Source organism: Dromiciops gliroides, chromosome 4 (genome assembly GCF_019393635.1).
Source record: "Dromiciops gliroides isolate mDroGli1 chromosome 4, mDroGli1.pri, whole genome shotgun sequence".
Taxonomy (NCBI): domain Eukaryota; kingdom Metazoa; phylum Chordata; class Mammalia; order Microbiotheria; family Microbiotheriidae; genus Dromiciops; species Dromiciops gliroides.
In genome coordinates, this window is record NC_057864.1 from 348,709,080 (window position 1) to 348,730,749 (window position 21,670).

Below are 21,670 nucleotides of genomic sequence, written 5' to 3' on the forward strand. Positions count from 1 at the left end.
CTGGGCACCTGAACTCAAGTCTTCACCCTCCAAGAAGCAAGGCTTCTTTTACATAGTAAGCTATAAACAATCTACACCTTAGGATCATTCTTCATGGTGATCTGCTGTCATTTGCTAAGGGGTTTCATCCATTTTAATTTAACTCATGTAGAATGTATTTCTAATGATCGCTTGCATGTGAGAAGTGGCATGAAAAGATATTACTGAGGAAAGTCATACAGCAAGAATTCAAGACAACAAATAGAGAGCTCAGGTGGTACACGAGCACCTCTGACACATTAAAAGGTTTAGAGGAAGGCCTCCAGCAAATCAGGAAGATCTTTACTGAAGGCTTTACAGAAAGACATGGATAAAGAGCACATGGGATGAGGGAAGCCCAAGGGAATTGTGATTTTTATCAGTGCAAGAAGGCTCCACACCAATGAAATGCCAGATTGATCAAAGAATCAAAACCTGAATAGTGGATGGAGAAATCAGATCCTTTTGTTCTCAATTAATTTACATCTCAAAGGCACCCAAGCTTTGTTCAGAGCTCAAACAGCTATTGTCTCTTTAAATTTGGGGTCTGAAACATTTCATTTTAAGGAGTATCAGGCACGTTTTACAAAAGACTAAAATCAAGATGGTTTTGCACATACAGAATTTGGTTATTAAACCCCGCTTTTCTTCACTCCAATATACATCCCCTTCTTTTAATCCATTTGCATGTTCTTAAGATTTTTATAGCTATAGATTAAAAACCTCAAAATAACAGCATTTGGTTCAAATATCTAAACCAATGCAGTTTGAGAGGACTTAAAAACATTCCCTTCTCTTTCAAATCTTAAATTACTAAAGGAAAATCAATTAAGATATTCCAGGCTTGGATTTTGGCTTGCAATGAAGTATTTGAAAATGATTTCTGCGTGTGTCAATGCCTACACAGCTGGAAAATTCCTAGGATTATTATATAAGTGTACGCTTCTCTATTTCCCTTTCCAAAAAAAGCCATTACTGTGATTCCACTGTATTTAGAGTCATTCCACTTCTATTCTTCTGTGAGCTTTTGACTTGGCTGGACTTCAGCTGGCTTTCACTTTAGTTAGAGGGAAATATTTCTACCAGCAGGAGGCAATATCTGAACATGTTCACTTAGGAATATCCATTCTTGGTGAATGACATTGTTTCCTTATCTGAGGGCTGTACCAAATCTGAGAAAGAAACAAGACTACTATTTCTGAAGACAAGCTCCTCCCTACTGCAAACTGGGACACCAGCTTTCTGCTCAGCACGAAACGCCTCCTCCCACCCTTCTGTGAATTTGAAATATGGATGGGATTCAGAACATTTTAAAATTCCTCACTAATCAGAAAAATGTCATTGGTTACAGCTTTATGGCTTTGCTTACGCTAGGAGGTGAACGGCTCTTCTCAGTTGTTGCTTTCAGATGTCCATGTAGCACAGAAAACTTTACCTATGGATTGGTCTTTCTCCTTGCCCCAGCCTGGGTGTTACTGATCATTGGCTACTTTTTAAATAGCAAGATGTGGAGACTCTTCACAGGCTGCTGTGTGAACCCCAGAAAAATCTTCCCCAAGGGGAACAGCTGCCATTTCTTTTATGTCTTTGGCCAGATCACTTTAAATGCCCTGGTGGCCCCTATGATGTGGCTTTCTGTGGCTTTGCTCAATGGGACCTTTTATGAATGTGCCATGAGTGGCACTAAGAATGAACTGTTCCTGAAGATGATTTGCAAGGACAAGTCCTCTGAGTGCTGGAATGAGCTGCACAAAGTAGCTTGTGGCAAAACAAGCATGTCCTCTGCAGACACCCATGAACTGAAGCTAACTCTACAAGCACAGTCTCAGGTAAGATTTTTTTTTTTTGGAAATTTGTTTTTTGTTTTTGTTTGTTTGTTTGTTTTTGTGAGGCAATTGGGGTTAAGTGACTTGCCCAGGGTCACACAGCTAGTAAGTGTTAAGTGTCTGAAGCCGGATTTGAACTCAGGTCCTCCTGATCTCAGGGCTGGTGTTCTATCCACTGTGCCACCTCGCTGCCCCCTCAGGTAAGATTAAAAAAAAATTTTTTTATTCTCCTCTCAGTACCTTGGTTCAATGGATTCATTCTGTTTGTTCTCTTTGCAGATGATGCTTAGTCTTTTTTATGATCTCATTTGAGTCTTAGAGTCATGGAAATATGTAGAAATGTCAATAAGATGCAGCAAAAAGACAAATTCTCATAAAGTTTCTTAGAGGGCCAGATGGCCCAGCATCAATTACAATTACAATTTGTTGTTTGCATGGTGTCTTTCCCCTTTCTGAAAAGAAGACATACTATCTGTCATGTACAGGGTGTTCCCTAGTCTCAGTCCAGTTTTAAGCTATTTAAACTTAAATGCCCCAAACTTTGTAGCAACCTCTGTGGGTTTATTGTGTTAATAATACCTAACTGTGAAACATGGCAGGAATTAGTGTTAATGGCAGAGTTTGTAAATGGAAACTGTTGGCTTTCAACTATACATTTCTTTTTTTAAAAGCTAGCTTCTCAGAAAAAGCTTATCTGGAGTCTGTTTAGTTATTGTCATGGAGTTGAGCCAAATGAAAAGGTACCTTTCCAATGCTGGGTCAGATCTCTTACTCTGAATGCTCTTTTCATCTAAATCATGAATTTCAACAACAAAGAAAACCGTAGAAACATTATTCAACATCCCTTGAATGAGCTGATATCCCCATGCTGTTTTAAGTACAGGAAACAAGGGCTATTTAAATAGCCTCCAAAGAAAGGAAATATTAGTCTCTATGGAGCAGGGGGATTGACTACACTTCTAAATTTTATTCCAGGGGAACTGCATTGGGAAACAAGAAATTTGAAATGTTGCCTGATGGTACAGAAAATGAGAGTATATTAACCTAATGATTTTTGGCTTCTCCCTTCACATAGAGAAAGCTGAAGGAGGTTCTTGAAAGTGCAAGAACATCAAGCAGATGTGCACAGTCTGCACCAGATCACAGACAAATGCAGCTTGACTTCCTGTTTGTGGAGCGCAAACAGGAACTGAACTTTGCATTCCTGTGCCAAAATTACCAACGGGGTAGAAAAACAGCATGTGAGAAGTGCTGTCAGCTTTTACACTAAAGGCTGGTAATTGAGATCTCTTGGGTTTGTCCCATTAATCATCATTCGTGAAATCTGACTCCAAAAAACATGTATCTTTACAAAAGTTTGTCAATGTGGCTATGATCTTTTCTTAAATTAATAAGCCTCAAACCATAACCTGCAGTATTTTTCACAAACTACCACCACTAGTATATCCAATATATAATAGATATTCGCTTCCCACGAAATCTGTCTTTACTTGAAGATGTTGTGAATTGGAGAGTTCATAACCAACAGCTTATGTAATTACAAATGCCTGATATATAATAGATGTTTAATAAGTGCTTGTTGCCTTAATAATTTACTTGTGACCTACTCCTAGCTTCATCCTTCCAGTAGATTCAAATATTCAAGTGGATGTGGGATTTCATCAATGTAGATCTTCCCTCCAATAATGTAAAACACAATCTTTTTTATGTCTCTGTTACCCTTTGCTTTTATCACATGACCAGGTCACCTTTGCTCATTCCTTTGATGACATTTTCCCTCTGTTTCTTCATAATTCTTTTTTTTCTTAATGTTGTAACCTGCTTTCTGTTGCATTGTAATTATAGAATTTGAGAACTAGAAGAGAAAACTCAGTGACTATCTAGTTGAACCCAGAGTGAAAGGGAATGCCTAATATAATGTACCCAACAAGTGGTTATGCATTTTCTGCTTTCAAATCTCCCACGAGGTGGACCCCACCACCTTCAGAGGCAGCACATTCCACTTTGGGAAAACTCAAATAGTTAGGAAGTTGATCCAGATGTCAAAGTGCAATTTTCTCCTTTGAAAACTTCTACCTATTTCTCTGAGCTTTTCGCTATGGGAACAAATGGAACAAATTCATAGAATCATAGATACAAGGGGCATCTAGGTGGCACAGTGGATAGAGCACTATTCCTGAAGTCAGAAGGACCTGAGTTCAAATCTGGCCTCAGACTCTTACTAGCTATGTAACCCTGGGCAAGTCACTTAACCCTAATTACCTCCTTAAAAACATAGATATAAAGCTAGAATCCAATCCAATCAATATTCTTTAAGTGCCTATTGTGTGCCAGGCATTGTGTTAAGCTCTGGGTTTATAATTAATAAAAAGAAAGATAGTTCCTGACTTCAAGGAGCTGATGGAGGAAGAAAACACACAAAAGGAGGCAGGAAAGCAGGGGTGGGGGGGTGGGGAATCTTGTTCTAGAGCTGAAACCAGGCAGGGCAGCAGATGCAAAGTGAAGTGATCTAAGAGTCCAGTATCTGCCTTTTATAAAGTAAGGCATTTGGGGCAGCTAGATGGCACAGTGGATAAAATACCAGCCCTGAATTCAGGAGGACCACAGTTCAAATCCGGCCTCAGACACTTGACACTTCCTAGCTGTGTGACCCTGGGCAAGTCACTTAATCCTCATTGCCCTGAAATAAATAAATAAATAAAATATAAAAAATGAAAAATAAAGTAAGGCATTGGGGGAAGTTTGATACACCGCCCTCCAGCCCTCCAAATAGAGTGGAGAGGACACTGAGAGAGGCAGTTTCAATCAAGGTTTGGATTAGCAGCAGGATGATGAGATTAGAAGTGATGAGTTTATCCTGTCAGGCCATCTTGTTCTGTGAAACTGAACCAGGCAGAGCAGCAGATGCAAAGTGGAGTAATCTATCCAACCCCTTTATCTCATAGATGAAGAGACTGAAATAACAGGGAGGTAAATGACTTGCCTAAGGTCACATGTCAAAAGAGGGATTGAAACTCAGATCTTTCCACTATACTATTCTGCTTCCAATCTCATCTCTCTCCAACAACATAGCCTTTCTAATATCTGAAGAGAGCTATTCACCTCTCCACCCCCCCTACCTTTTTCAATTCTCCCATGACTCACAGCCATACAACAATACTGAACTGTCAATCAAGGGGAAACTCTTCTAATTATTTGTTGATGGGTTATTGTGGGGTTTGGGTTTTGTTTCTTTGTTATTTTTTTGTGTATTGCTTTTGCTTTTGAAATAGCTCTAAGGAAATTCTAGACACATCCCCATAAGTCAAAGATGAATGATCCCATTTGTGTATTAACAGGCCTCATTTTTTTTCAAACTCTCCTTTATTTCCCCAGTTCTTCATATTTCTAATGTGTCTGTTTGTCAGTACCTTCACCAAGGAGAACAGAGGGTTAAAGCTGAAGTCCTTCCATTGGTTACTTGCTAGCAATGCTGGTAAGGTGGTCATGGTTAGAATATTGAAACTAATGCTTGAGATATGGCATGGTATTGTTCTGTGGATATATTAGGGTTTATAGGAGGAAATTAATTTAGTTTGGAGATCAGTGTACAGAATTTCCAAAGGTCCCTTTGGGAATAGCCTCTGAACTAAAATGTCAGGTTAGAATTAGGAATCAGAAGCCATGCAGTGGGTATCCAATAGGTATGAGCTAGAAAGGCATGTGAGGTCCAATAGAGGTCTGAAATGGCTATGTGTAGATCAGGCCAGCTGGGTATGCTGCTAAATGTTTAACAAACATTTCACCAAAAAATAAATGCAGGAAGGACACACTTTTAAGTTTAATCCGTGTGATTACTATTTTCTCCATCACATTCCTGTCTAGACAATAAAAAATACCAATGTATTAAGCCCTGAATCGTAGCATCTGTCAATTTCTAAAGTGTAAATGCTCACAGTAAAAATTTAATAATCAGCTCTCTCATGCTTACCCCTGGGTAGTGGGTAGGGGTCTGATAAAAAATGGATTAAAATAGGGGATTTGATAGATAAAGAATTAGGGTTAGAGTTAGGGTGAGAGATGTTAGAAAGAGCTCTGTTAGCGATGGAGATGTCGAATGAGCTCCTGAGATAAAAGCATAAAAACAAACAAATAATAAATGAGTTGGAAGAAGGCTAAACTTTCTTTATAGTTAAAGTCAAAATTACAATGCTTGCAAATGATTCCAAATGACATTAAATATTTCAAAGCAATCAGGGAGAGCTAAAAGCTATATCTGCAATAGTTCAGTTTTCCTCAAAGACTCTGTAAATATGTAAATGTCTTTCATTGCCATAGATAATTGAGTTCATCTCATTTCTCTCTAGTAATAACTTATTTAAATGAGTCACTTAACACAAAGTACTTACTTAGTACTTCAAGACTATGGTTTCGGGGCAGTTAGGTGGTACAGTGGATAAAGTACTGGCCCTGGATTCAGGAGGGCTTGAGTTCAAATTCAGCATCAGACACTTAACACTTACCAGCTATGTGACCTTGGGTAAGTCACTTAATGCTCATTGCCCAGCCCCCCTCCCCCCAAAATAAGACTCTATGGTTTCATTAGTGTGTACTCCTTTTGACATAGACAGGTTGTTATCCCCTTTTGCCACCTTTAGTTTCCTCCTCTGTAAAATGAGCTGAAGAAGGAAATGGCAAACCATGTCAGTATCTTGGCCAAGGAAACCCCAAATGGAACCACAAAGAGTCAAATGTTAATGAAAAATAACTGCATAGCAACCAAGGAGCTAAGAAAATCTGGGCAGAGAAAATATCATCTTTTAAACAGATGCTCTTATGATATTGGTGACTTTTCTAGCTAAGAGAGCTGTGACTTGACCAGGGTCACACAGCTAGGGTCACAAATCTGAGGTCAGATTTAAACTCAGGGAGATGAGTCTTCCTAACTCCAGACCAGGCACTCTGTCCACTGCACCACCCAATTGCCCTAATTTCTTAGCTCCTAGAATACTGCATTTTCAACCTATAATTATTACCTATTTCTTCACAGAGTAGGAAGCATATAATGCCATGTTAAAAATCCATTTTGAAGTTATCTCTTCAGTAAGAGCAATGTGAGAAATAAAACATTTGTAGGAAATAAAATTATTGCTAAGAAAATTCATCAATATCTAATGCCTCCTCAGCTTCAGATTCATTTTTGAGGGGTAGTAGAAATGGTAGGAGTTTGTTATTGTTGTTGTTAGTCCTTTGTTTTCAAAGAGGACCAGTGACATCCAGGTGATGTCATGACTTGATCACAAATTGGATTTAAGAGAGGCTGAGTTCTGCAAATATGATTTCGTTGCTAAGAAGAATTCCCATTCGGAAATGCCTACCATGGATGCAGATTGTTCACTCACCTGTAACTTACAGTCCTAGAAAGTTACTTAGCACAATGAAAATATCACTTGCCCTAATATACATATAGCTAGTGTATATCAGAAATAAGACTCGAAATCAGGTCTTCTTGATTACAAAGCTGACCCAATATTCCCTAGGACACACTACTAGGGATCACATATACCTATAAATGTAGGAAGGGGCAGGCAGTTGGTCTAAACATGGGTCCTTAACTTGGGATCCATGTATAAATTTCAAGGAGTCTTGTGAACTTAGATGGGAAAAATTACATATTTTTTTCATTAACCTTTTGTTTCCTTTGTATTTTATTTTATGTATTTAAAAATAGTATCCTTAGGGGCAGCTAGGTGGTGCAGTGGACAAAGCATTGACCCTGGATTCAGGAGGACCTGAGTTCAAATCCAGCCTCAGACACTTGACACTTATTAGCTGTGTGACCCTGGGCAAGTCACTTAACCTTCATTACCCTGTCCCCCCCAATATATATGTGTGTGTGTGTGTGTGTGTGTGTGTGTATCTTATCCTGAGAAGGCATGCAGAGACCTCACTAGACTGACAAAGGGTCTATGTTGCAAAAAAATGTTAAGAACTCCTGTCTAGAATATAAAATAGCAATTCTGATGAGAAACAAAAAAATTATATTATTGTGGTTTCTGATTGTAGTTTCAATCATTTTTTCAATCAAGAAGCATTTATTAAGGGCTAACTTTGAGTGAGGCTCTTTGCCAGAACTTGGAGATACTAAGACAAATAACAAAAGTTGATTTTAAGACAAAAACAATACAGTTGATCACTTATATTCAAAATTATCATCCCCAGAAGGCCACTCTGCTGTCCTACTGTGAAGGGGATGGATGGGAAAGAACTACGTACATTAAATAGAAGGGTTTTTTTTAATTAATACACTAAAATCTATACTCAAAAGTTCCGGATATACCCTTGAAATATTTTTACACAACAAATAGTGCTTCACAAGTATATAAAAAAGAAAATCAAAAGAACCAATTATGAGCCATTCTAGTAACGGTTAGTTATATCTGTCCATCATGTATGTCACATGCAGAAATCTGCTAGACTATGTGCCAGAAGATAATCAAGAAACTAAAATGTAACTGGATTTACTGAAAAAGGTCAAGTTACCACATGCCAGCCTCTACCAAAGAAAAACCATTGTACTCTTTATGCTTGGTGGGTGAATGGGAGGCAGAGAGGGGGATGCAGACTGTGTAATGCCAGGCAACTGAAATGTGAAAAGTTTATTGACTTGAAAATATTGAAAATATAGGGAATAGGGAAAAAATAGCTGCCATCTCATTCCTAATTTTTGTTGTTGTTGTTGTTGTTGAGTCATTTTAGTCATGTCTGACTCTTCATGGCTACATTTGGGGTTTTCTTGGCAGAGAAACTGGAGTGATTTGCTGTTTCCTTCTCCACCTCATTTTACAGATGAGGAACTGAGGCAAACAGTTAAATGATTTGCCCAGGGTCACACAGCTAGTTAAGTGTCTGAGGCTTGGATTTGAACTCATGAATATGAATTTTCCTGACTTCAGGCCAAGCACTCTCATCTATGGGTCACCTAGTTGTCTCTTCATTCCTAGTACTACACTTTTTATGAAAATTAAACACAAAGTGTACACAGATTTTATATACTGTGAAGATTGAGGTAAAGGCATCAACTTCAGTAAAGCTTTCTTTGAATAATAATCCCTGAATCATGGGGCAGCTAGATGGCGCAGTGGATAGAGCACCGGCCCTGGATTCAGGAGGACCTGAGTTCAAATCCGGCCTCAGACACTTAACACTTACTAGCTGTGTGACCCTGGGCAAGTCGCTTAACCCCAATTGCCTCACTAAAAAAAACAATTCCTGAATCAAAGTCCTTTGTTAGAAAAGGACAGTTAAAGAAAACACTATTATTACATTGACTGAAAGACCTCAAACCACAATGATAAGCAAATGAGCAATTTAGCTGATAATTAGGTAAGTTACTGGGGTGGCCATAGCCTCTTCTGTTTTCTGTTAATGCAATAGTATATATTTTTATTAATAAAATTGGAATGGTTGTTGGTGGTGGTTGATGGTTCTTTTCAGCAACACCTGTACCTGTGTAGTAACCTGAGTTCGTATCAGTGATGTGCATGGTATAAAACACCGACTATAGAGGGCACATTGCCTCACCTTGATCTCAGTGAAACTTTATCTCAGTTTCTTTCACTTATGGCTGATTCTTTAGTTACCCATCTCTTAGTTACATGAGTTCTGAGCTAGATTATTCAGGCCTTGGGTTCTAAGTGTGAAGTTCATTTAGCTACAGATGGCCTATTCAAAGTATAGTGTAAAGAGTCAGTGTGTGTGTGTGTGTGTGTGTGTGTGTGTGTGTGTGTGTGTGCGTGTGCGTAGGGCAGATAGTGGATAAAGCACCGGCCCTCGATTCAGGAGGACCTGAGTTCAAATCCAGCCTCAGATACTTGACACTTACTAGCTGTGTGACCCTGGGCAAGTCACTTAACCCCCATTGCCCCGCAAAAAAGGGGGGGGGCAGTAGGGCCTGGGCTCAATTCTTGGCTTTGCTACTCAATACCTGTGTGACAAGTCATTTAATTTTTCTGGGCTTCAGTTTCCTCATCTGTGAAATGTTTCAAGTTGTTAGTACAACGACCTCTGAGGTTGTTTCCAGCTCTAAAGCTATAATTCCATGATTTAACCAGAGACTCCCAAGTGATGGAGTTGGACAAGATGACCTTTAAGTTTCTTTCTAGTTCTAAGTCTCTGATATGTTGAGATTATGTCAATTCGAATCATTGAAAATTCACTGTTCCTCCATTTTCTGTTCAAGATCCTAGGGTGGTGTGTGGTTTCCATGGCTGCCTTCTTCTCTCTGATCACCACCTGCTATGTCAGATGCCGATCTAAGATCAGCCATCTTCAGATGAAGTTCTGGAAGATATATGCAGACCAGGAGAAGGAGCATTTTGAGAAAATTTTCCAGGACTATGCAGCCAGGCTGAGTGAGAGGAACCTAAAATGTTTTTTTGAGAACAAAAAACCAAGTGATTTCCCCATGCCCACCTTTGAGGCCTGGGAGGCTGCCTCAGAGCTATACTCCTTCAACCGAACTCAGCAACACTATAGCACCCTCCACCGGGTGGTGGAAGACGGGCAGGAAATCATTAGTGAAGACACAGAGACAGCTTTGGACTTTGTGGACAGCAGGGCTATTGTCTAGCATTCAGAAAAGCATAATTTCCACCTTCTTTGTATTTTTACAAAGGCTCTGTGTCTTACAATTCGGGGAATCTTCACATTTCATTAACCGAAAAAACTTTTCAGAGGCAGTGTGGTATAATGATTAGAGCTGCATCGAGATTAACTGGAGTTAGAAAGATCAGGGTTGAACTCCTGCCTCCAATTTGCACCAAACTGACCTATTTTTGTTGTCCTGCATGCATTTCATCCCATCTCCCACCTCTTTACAGGTTGTCTCTCATGCCTGGAATATACTCCTTCTTCACCACCACGTCTTGGAATCTCTATTGCCTTCAAAGGATACCTCAAGTGCCACCTTTTCCAGGAGGCCTTGTATAATTCCAAAATTATCTTGTATTTACTTTTTATATATTTTGTTTTTGCTTATATGTGTATGTTTCTCCCTAACAGAATGAAAGCTGTGTGAAAGCAGGGACTATTTTATTTTTGTCTTTTTTATGTTCTAAGACCCTAGTAGAGTGCCTGGAACATAAATAATTGGCAAGGAATAAAAATGTGCTCATTGAATGACTTGGCACTTGCTATAGTAGTTTTCTGATCATGGATAAATCACTTAATCACTTTGAACCTTAGTTTCCTTCTCTGCAAAATGAAAATAATAAAACATGTATTGCCTACTACAAAAGTTCAAATAAGAGTATACATTTGCAAATGATAAAGAATTATGGAGGAATCAGTCGTTGACAGCAATGTTGTTATTATTACTATTATTATTGAGAGGTAGTATAGTGTAGGGGATAGCTAGATGGCACAGTGGATAGAGCACTGGACCTGGAGTCAGAAAGACCTGAGTTCAAATCTATCCTCAGATACTTACTAGCTATGTGACTCCGAGCAAGTCACTTAGCCCTGTTTGCCTCAGTTTCCTCATCTGTAAAATGAGCTAGAGAAGGAACTAGTGAACCACTCTAGTATCTTTGCCCCTAAATGGGGTCATGAAAAGTTAGATATAACTGAAACAACTAAACAACAGCAACAACAACAACAAAATATGTGCTAATTGATTGACTCGACACTGTTATAGTAGCTTTCTGACCATAGACAAATCATTCGATATGTAAAAAGAAAATATTAAAAGCTATATTACCTACCTCACAGGCTCAAAAAGAATGTATATTTGCAAACCTTAAAGTACTATCTAGGTATCACTTATTGGTGGCAGTGTTGTTATTATTACTATTATCATTGAGAGATAGTTTAAGTATAGTAGAGAACTGGTTTCAAGTCAGAAAGATCTGGGTTACTCTGTTTCGATGATCATAAATGAGGTGTAGTGCCACAGGTTAAGACCCTATGGCAAAAAAAATTAAATTAAATTAAAAATAGACCCTGTGACAGGGCAATAGCAGAGCAGGTATCAGTTGGCTTTGGTAGAGAGAGTTTCCTTACCAAGAGTTCCATCCACTTAGGAAATCTCAGATCTATTCCAAAAACCCATCATTATCATCATTATTACTGCCACCACCTCCTCCACTTCTATTTCCTCTCCCTTGGGGCTTATTCATAGAGGAAGAAAAGTGATTTTTAAGTTGTCCCCTGGTCATCATATCACATAAATGTTTGCGTGAGGCACTTTCGAGTGTCATATTTTAATAAAAACAAATTCCAAAAGGTATCTGTTTAAAAAAAAACAAACAAACAATGTTGTTTACTTTCCTAACACCATCACATAATCAAGAAATGTGTACTCCCGGGTGTAATTACATGAGGGGAAGAAGTGGCTCCATCTGGACATTCTGAGAATTCCAAAAAGTAGCATTTCACTGAGTGTCTATGGAACAAACAAGTAGTCACAGGGTGGCAGCGAGCTGTCAGCATCTTTCCTTGGGAGAGAATTAAGCACACAGATGATCTCTTGTTTGTGATTTTTCATCTGTTTCTTCCACTTAGACTTTGTTGGCTCATAAATCTCTTAGAGAAGTGCTGTAAATTTTTCACTGTTCAGCTCATTCTCAAAAAAAAATTTTTTTTAAGATTTCTCCATTTTCTATTCAAAGACCATGATCTTTTTGCCTTGAGGAAATGACAAAAGTCAGAGAAAGCATAAGACAATCTTGTCTAATGACCCATGATTTGTGCATGGTGTCAGAGTAGATTTAGATACCTTAAATATCCTTTAGGTTACAGATCTGGCCTATTTTCTGGTTCTTGGGTAATTCCTCTCAACCCCATATCTCTTTGGCTCATTTTGCATTCTTCCATTTAGAATATAGTACATGTCTAGGGCTTCACAGGTATAGGTAAAATAGACCCAACTTACTAATGCTGTAAGAGATGGCCTGAGAAAGGACCAAACAAAGTAAATATCTCCTATCAAATGGCAGGGTTCTCCAAATGCTCCTATTCCCAGTTGACATCGTATAAATTGCACTGTGAGTGGTGGAGCCAAGATGGCAGAGGAAAGACAGTGACTTGCCTGAGCTCTCCCCAAATACCTTCAAACAATGCCATATGACAATTATTGGAGCAGCAGAACCCACAAAAGGACAGGGTGAAATCATTTTCCAGTCAAAGACAACTTAGAAAGTCAGCAGGAAAGGTCTATTGTACTAGGGTAAGAGTGGAGCACAGCCCAGCACAGATCCAACCTCAGTGCAGATCCAACCCCAGGGCAGACCCAGCCTCAACACACTAGGAGTAGGCCTCAGGAGCCTCTGAATCAGTGGCAGCAGCAACTGCTTCTGGAACTCAGCTCACAGACAGTAAGGGGGTCAAAAAATTGGCCAGAAGGCTTTTTTTTTTTTACAGGGGTCCTGAGGCAGGACTCTATTGTTTTGCCCATACTGAGATACAGAGTCTTAGGTGGTGGTCCTAGGTAGGGGAGAAGCACAAGCACACAAGAGCTTCCAGCCACAGTGGAGTACAACTCTGTTCCTAGTTCTAAGACAGAAAAGCAGGCCTGTGTTTGCTTGCAGACCAGAGCACAGGCCAGGAGAGTGGTGAACATATCTCTCCTTAAATCATACCACCTTGGAAGAACTAAAAACTTACAAATTCCTAGAAGTTTCTCAGAGAACAGCTGCTCAAACCCCCTGATGCTTGGAACAGTTCTTGCTCCACTCTGGAAGCAGTGCCCCACTTTAATGAAGAGTTAAAAGTCAAGAAAGAGGCTGGGAAAATGAGCAAACAGAAAAAAAAATGCGCAACCTAGAAAGTTTCTATGGTGACAAGGAAAATCAGAGTATACCCTCAGAAGATAACTTAGTCAAAGCTCCTACATCCAAAGCTTCCAAGAAAAAAATGAATTGATCTCAGGCCATAAAAGCACTCAAAAAGGACTTTGAAAATAAAGTAAGAGAGGTAGAGGGAAAAATGGAAAGAAAAATGAAAGTGATGCAAGAAAATTATGAAAAAAAAAGTTAACAGCTTGACAAAGGAGACACAAAAAAATACTGAAGAAAACAATACCTTAAAAAAATAGACTGGGCCAAATGGTAAAAGAGATATAAAAAGCCAATGAAGAAAAGAATGCCTTGAAAAGACAATTTGGCCAAATGGAAAAGGAGGGACAAAAGCTCTCTGAAGAAAATGAATTGCACTGTGCCCTACCTAGTACACTATAAAATCTCTTTGGTGACTATACAGCAATGTGAAGAAAATGGACAGGTCTAGCTATCCACACTTAAAAAAAAATGGATGAAAATATATAATGACCACAATAGGAAATGTGGCTAGATAGACCAACTGACTAATTAAACTATTAATATGTGTATTTGTCTGATCTACATTGGTATGGGCAGTCCCCTCCTTGGAGTTATCTATACCAAAAGAAATCATAGAGATAAGTAAAAATATGTATAATAATATAATTATAATAAAATAATATATAATACTATACAATACCTACATGTGTACAAGTGCAGCAAATGGGTCAATTTGGCCTCAATTATTTGTGGCTGCAAAAATGGTTGCTAATGCACTAGAAAGGTAGGTATACCAACCTCAAAAACCCCTCCATGGCATGACTAAGATTCTATCATTAATGATTCATTCTTTTGTATTAAAACCTTACACTCCCAGGAGTCCTTTGTGTAAAACATAATGCCCTCAGGCTGTTTTTGGCCTTTAGCACTTACAGTGAAGGCCTTTGGGTACCTGGGGGTAACATAAAGGTAATAGGAGTTCCATGGAGATATAGCAAGAAGGGTGAAAAAAAGAGAGGCAAAAAAGTGCCACCTGAACTTTACCTGTATTTCACAACTTTGCAGAGAGCAAAATAGTTAAATACCCCCTAAATTCTAATGCATTTGGTGTATTTTTCCCCCTTTTGATCTATTGCTGCTGTTTCTGTCAGCTTCTCGATTCTCCTGTCTCCCTCCAGGGGCCTCTCAACAACAGCAATTCATGGAATCATTGAACATGAGCTGGGAGGGATTTTGGAGACCTCATGTAACTAAAGAAAAAATTCAAATAATCAAAGGTGGCTAACATTTGCCTATTGTGTGTAAAATACTGAGTTAGTTGCTAGGGTTGCCAAGATACAAATGAAACTTTTCTTGTTTTCTAGAAGCTTACGTCTTCCAGGGGATGGGGTGGGAGATACAACATGTACCTAGATAAATAAATGAGGGTGTAATGGATAGAGCTCTGGACTTTGAGTCAAGAAGACCTGAGTTCAAATACAGCCTCAGACAATCCTTAACTGTGAGATCCTGGGTAAATCATTTACTCTCTTTGCCTCAGCTTCCTCAACTGTAAAATAGGGATAATTATAGAACCTACCTCCCAGGTTTGTTGTGAGGATTAAATCAGAGAATGTATATGAACAATGCTTTGCAGTCCCTAAAGCACTATATAAATATTAGCTATTACTTAATGCCAATATAAATAATTATTAGCTAGCTAATTAGTTAATGCTTCTCCTTCCTCTTCTTCTTTCTCCTCTCTTCTCTCCCCTCCCCCTCCCCTTCTCCACTACCTCCCCCTCCCCTTCTCCACTACCTCCTCCTCCTCCTCCTCTTCCTCATCCTTCTCAAGTAATTTCAGGAGGAGAGGAACACTAATGACTTAAGGGAATCAAAAAATGCACCACACACACACTGTGGGAGGTAGCCCTGAAATAGATCTTTGAAGGAAGTTAGGGGCTCTAAAATGTGGATATGAGAAAGGAGCCAGCCTCAGAGACATGAAATGATTTTCCACATAGCTGATTGTGATTGAGATGGGACTACTGGGACCTGTGTCTTCTATTAGTCCATTATGCCACGTTATCTGAATTTACAGTGATTCACAGTTATAGCGCTCTGCCAATTGTACCTGAGCTATTAGTTGTGATACCTAGAACAGGAACAAATATTGAGGTCACCCAGTCATTTTTGATTCCTGGTGCGCTCTGGTGTTTAAGGGCTCTTGGATCCTCCATACCAGTCTGGTCTCACATCTTGTCAATCTCTTTCTGGGGTTCTTAACCTATTTAGAGAGTTTATGGCTGAACTCAAGGTACTTCATTTCCTTTGGCCTCTTTCTCAGTAGGAAAATGATGATGGTTGAAGAAGAGCATTTTGACAATGATAATTTATCCCAATATTTACAAATAATTTTGAAAACTTCCAATATTCATAAAGAACTTTGTTTTGTTTTTTGTTTTGAGTGAGGCAATTGGGGTTAAGTGACTTGCCCAGGGTCACACAGCTAGTAAGTGTTAAGTGTCTGAGGCCGGATTTGAACTCAGGTACTCCTGACTCCAGGGCCGGTGCTCTATCCACTGCGCCACCTAGCTGCCCCCACAAAGAACTTTGAAAACTTAATATTAATGATGATATTAGTAAAAATATTTGTTAACATTTATATAAGACTTTAAATAAAAATTTTTGTTGATATCCTTGGTCCTTCCATTACCTTACTTTCTCAATATATATCCTGATCCTACCCCAAAACTTCCCTTATAATAAGGAAGGAAAAAGAAAAGAAAATATAATTTGATAAAACTATGGAACACAATAACCTACTCAAACATTACATGCAGTGAGCCACACTCATAAATCCCTACACACCCATGCAAATAAAGGGGGTGGGGGGGAGTACAGTTTCATGTTTCTTCTTTGGGGCCAAACTTGACCTTTATTAATTCACCATATTTAGTTGTTGTTATTATTCTTTCTATTTAAATTGTTGCAGTCTTTGTGTATAGAATTTTTTTCTGTCTCTGCTTACTTTACTTTGTATCAGTTTTCAAGTCTCACCATGCTATTCTGTATTTTTCATAGTCATGATTCCTACAGTGGAATGATATTCCATACATTCCTTTACAACTTGTTAAGTCATTATCCAGTTAATAGATATGATTTTTTCAAAGCACTTTAAATTCTGATCTCTTCTCACTCCATTTCCAATATTCTTTCCCTTTCATTGAAAATATGAGCATATTTTTTTAATCAATGGAAAGCAGTTTGTGTGTGTATACATTCTCGCATCTTCTACCCATCTATTATTGAACTAGTCAAAGCCTCTTGAGTGTTTCAGAAACTTATTGTCTGAACTGATCTGTGTTTTGCATTATGGTCTTCTGGTAACTTTCCAAATTCTTTTCAGTTTTCTGGAGCACAGAGTCATGCAGATGGAAACTATGCAAAAAAAAAAAAAAAGGTGAAAGTTTCCAATGTTTTCACCATGGTAAAAGTTAAAGACAGAATAGTTCAAAAATAACTAAACCAAATAGATAGTGTTTTCTGGATCTGATCAAGTAAAATAAAAAAAAAAAACAAAACCACACAACATAGAATGAGACTCAGGCTGAGCTTAAAAAAGAAAAAAAAAAGGTGCTGAAGTGTAGTCTCCAAATACTTTCTTTACTAAATGGCCTGTGAGTTCAAAACCAGTAGATTGTATCTCTCTTCAACTACTAATGATATAGTAATGTTCTGTTTCCCGATTGTACTGTGTAGTAAGAGACAATGTTTCCTTAGGCATATAAAGTCAAAGCTGGAAGAGAACCCTTAGAGGCTATTTAGTGATACAGAAGATAGAGCACCGGTCTTGGAGTCAAGAAAACTCATTTTCCTGAATTCAAATCTAGCCTCAGACGCCTCCTAGATTTGTGACCTTGAGCAAGTCATTCAATCCTGTTTGTCTCAGTTTCTTCATCTGTAAAATGAGATAGAGAAAGAAATGGCAAACCACTCCAATGTCTGCCAAGAAAACCCCAGCTAGGGCCCAAAAGAGTCAAACATGACTGAAGAACAGCAACAAACTCCCCACAAATGATAGCATTTTATAGGTGAAAAATTGGAGAATAGAGGGTCTAGGGCACAGATAGTAGTAAGTAATAGATTGGAGTTGTTCAGTTATTTTTCAGTCATGTGTAATTCTGTATGACCCTGGCTTCTTGGAAGATTCTGTGGGAATTTATTGTGATTTGTGGACCCTGCCTTTGGGCTGAGATTTTAAAAAGCCTTAGGCCCTCAGGGTTTTGCTCTGTGTAAGAGGGGCTGGTGCCCCACCCCCTCCACTTCAGCAACCTGAGCTGAGAAGCCCCGTGGGCCTTGGAGCCTTAGGGGGCACCAGCAGGGCTGAATGGCTGGAGAAAGCCCCAGCTCCCTCCACCCTGAGGGGATCTACCCTGGAGATCTGTGCTAGCCCCCGAAGTGACCCTGGGCTTGGCCCATGCGTAGGTCCCAGGCCCACAGCAGGGGGCACAGGCCCCTTGAGCCCTGGATGTGGTATACACAGCTCACTTGAGTCCCCAGGCTGCAACACTAAGTGGCCAGCAAATTAGCTTGGCATGGGGGGGGGGGGCGGCGTGGGGAGCCTGAGGTTGGAGGGAAGAGAAGGGATATATAGCCTGGGAGGCAGAGACGCTGGGGTCACTACAGTACAGAGAGGACAGAGAAAGAGCCAGCGAGAAGGTAGAAAGATGATAGAGGTATAAGGATGCTAAGGGGCTTTTCGGGGGGTCCTCACTACAGTGGTGAGAGAGAAGTTAAAAAATAAAGCAGGGGGCTTTTTGCAGTGAAGGGATGGAGAAAGAGCTAGTGAGAAGCTAGAGAGATGGGATGGAGAGCGGAGGATGCTAAGAAAGTTGCAGACATGGCAAAGAGTAAGCAGCAGCAGCAGGAGAGAGACAGAGAGACATGCTGGAAAGAAGTCAGTTCCTATAACTTTGCATTTCTTTACCCTTATCTCTTACATGTATTTTCATATAAATAAACCCTGCTTTGATTATTTAATTAAAAGAGGCATTTGCTTATCAATTTGGGAGGAGCAGTGTGGGGGAATTTTTAAACTGCCCTAACTGACTGGCTTAGGAAATTAATAGCAGTCAGATAGCCAGCCAGTCAAAAGTCCACAGATTAGGCCCCCCAGTTAGCCAAATAATCTTTACAATTCTATTTATTTGTCATGTCCTGCAGTAACCCTTTCCTGACACTCTCTATTCACCCTTGCCCAGTTTTCACTGCTTTCTTCTTCCTCAAATAATGATATGTATGTATGTATGTATGTATGTATGTATGTATGTGGGTATGTATATACACATGTGTGCACATATATGGTTGCATGTACAAATAATCACATGCTTACATATACATATTTAGATAGATAGATACATAAATACATACACATATTTTCCTTCCTGTTTACATATTCGAATCCTTCCCTAGAAGAATGTAAACTACTTTAGGATAGAGACTTTTTGTTCATGTTTTGTAGCCCAGAGCCAACACAATGTCTTGCATATTGTTATTCAATCATTTCGGTCCTGTCTGACTCTTCATGAACCCATTTGGGGTTTTCTTGGCAAAGATACTGAAGTGGTTTGCCATTTTCTTCTCCAACTCACTTTACAGATGAGCAAACTGAAGCAAAAAGGGTTAAGTGACTTGCCCAGGGTAACATAGCTAGTAAGGGTCTATGGTCAGATTTGAAGTCAGGTCTTCCTGACTCCAGTCCTGGCTCTCTATTAAGCATGCCACCCAGCTGCCCCTGGTGTCCCATCCTATAACCTTGCCATTTTCAGCCTTGTACATAATAAATCTTTGATAAGTATTTGTTGAATTGGATTAAAGACCAACCTATTTGTTATTGGTACATTTCGTTGGCTGTGAAAATAGTAAAGATATGCAAATTAGGCTTACAGAGAAATAAAGATAGAATTAAAAATTTTCATTCAGTAAACATGTCCCTCAAAGACATAGCTGGAGTACAATCTGGAATACCATTAGGAATGTAAAGCAGGAGAGGCAGGAGTTTGTTCTAAGTGAGAGGGATAGGACATGGCCTGTTGTTTCATGGACACAGAGAACTCCTCCATTTGGAAGCTCCCTCTAACAATATAGGTCCTTCCCTTCTCTGTATAGTCTTACATAGCTGCCTAGAGCACTGAAAGGTTAGTGACTTGCCCAAGATCACACATACAATATTTCAGAAATGGACCTTCCTGGCTCCATGGCTGAGATCCTCCCTACTCCATCATGCTAAAGTTCTGTGAAATACTGTGAAGATCTAGTTTAGAGAGTCCCTAAAAGGACAAGTTAGTTCTGGACTATCTCAGAGGGATTGTGACTTTAAGGAGAACCTGGAGTGACCTTGGATGTCTTAGAATAGAGTTAAATTATTGGATCAAATGAGATCTGCATGAGCTTTCCAGGAAGCATGACCCCAGGTCTTTGAGACTCCTTTCAAAATAACTCAGGCCGGGGCAGCTAGGTGGTACAGTGGATAGAGCATTGGCCCTGGAGTCAGGAGGACCTGAATTCAAATCCGGCCTCAGACACTTGACACTTAATAGCTGTGTGACCCTGGGCAAGTCACTTAACCCCAGTTGCCTCACCAAAAACAAAAACAAAATAATTCAGGCCTAACTGGATTAAGCCCCTCCAGCATCAGAGGCAGTGAGACAGAAGTTCTCTAAGGTATTTGCTCATTCTCTGGCATTCCCCTCACAGTGGAACTCTGCTTGTAAATAGTTCTGCTAATGAGATGCCTTAGGAGTTTTGGGGGTCTCTAAACAACAAGTATGGTTTCTATTTTGTGAATAGGTTTCTCACTCTCTCCATCAAAATTAAAACAGCTCTGCAGAAATAAAACAAGACATTTTTGTGTCAAATGCTCAGCTCACAGACCTGAGTAAATGAATGGATGGATGAAAAGAGCATCTATTCAATGCTTACTATTTGTAAAGCACTATTCTAAATACTGAGGATACAAGGAGGAAAAGGAAGCTAGTTCCTGTTCCCCACAAGTTGACATTCTAATAGTAGGATGCAACACATATACAAAAATTCTTCACAAACTGGCTCCAACCTATTATATTTCCCCTTTGGACGCTGCTTCATATACTATGAGAGCTAACCAAACCAGCCTTCTCTCTATTCCTCACCCACAACGCTCCATCTCTTATCTTTTTTTTTTTATTTAAATTAAAAAATTTTTTTGCGAGGCAATGAGAGTTAAGTGACTTGCCCAGAGTCACACAGCTAGTAAGTGTTGAGTGTCTGAGACTGGATTTGAACTCGGGTCCTCCTGAATCTAGGGCTGGTGCTTTATCCACTGTGCCACCTAGCTGCACCCCCATCTCTTATCTTCATGTCTTTGCCCTGGCTGCCCCATGCCTGAAATGTACTCCCTCCTTCTATATCATGAGGTCCCTCGTTTCCTTTAAGATGCATCTTGAGCACCGTTTTGTGCAGGGAGACTTTCCTGATCTCTCAAATGTTATTGCCTTTCTTCCAAACCACCTTGCATTTATACACATGCACACACACACACACACACATACATATGTGTATATGTATATATTTGTTTACTTTAAATTTATGTTGCACAGATTTTTCATATGTACTTGTTATTTCTCAATTAGAATGCACTTTTCCCTTCCATATTTTGACTTTCTCCATCATGGGAATCTATATATTGCAGATCAACATAAGAAATTAAATGGGAACTTGGGGAAGAGTTTTGAGGAAGCTGCAGACCACACAGGAAGGCCAGCAGATGACCCTGAAAAAGTTTAAAAATTCAAAAATGCATAGAATATATGTATAGTATTGTATAATAGTGATGTATTTTAAATACCATAATAATTCAGACTTCTTCTCTGGTACAAAGAGAGGGCTGAAAAATTTTATGTGGATTTTCCAGATCATGGTGGGGCTGTGCCCCTAAACCCCACAAATGTGGAAGACATAACTGTATAAACTCATTACAAGCAGGGATTGTTTTACTCTTTGTATCTGCAT

The 21,670-nt window shown here is 39.3% G+C and overlaps 2 protein-coding genes across 3 annotated transcripts in view; one reads left to right on the top strand and one right to left on the bottom strand.

Annotated features, from left to right (window-relative positions):
* Nucleotides 1-21,670, bottom strand: part of TRAPPC3L (trafficking protein particle complex subunit 3L) — a 67,087-nt gene that overhangs the window by 4,073 nt on the left and 41,344 nt on the right. The gene's annotated exons all lie outside the window — the stretch shown is intronic.
* Nucleotides 1,241-11,261, top strand: CALHM5 (calcium homeostasis modulator family member 5). Its single transcript, XM_043999953.1, has 2 exons — nt 1,241-1,847; nt 10,066-11,261. Exons 1-2 carry the CDS (start codon nt 1,308-1,310, stop codon nt 10,453-10,455), a joined length of 930 nt encoding a protein of 309 aa, XP_043855888.1. The 5' UTR covers nt 1,241-1,307; the 3' UTR covers nt 10,456-11,261.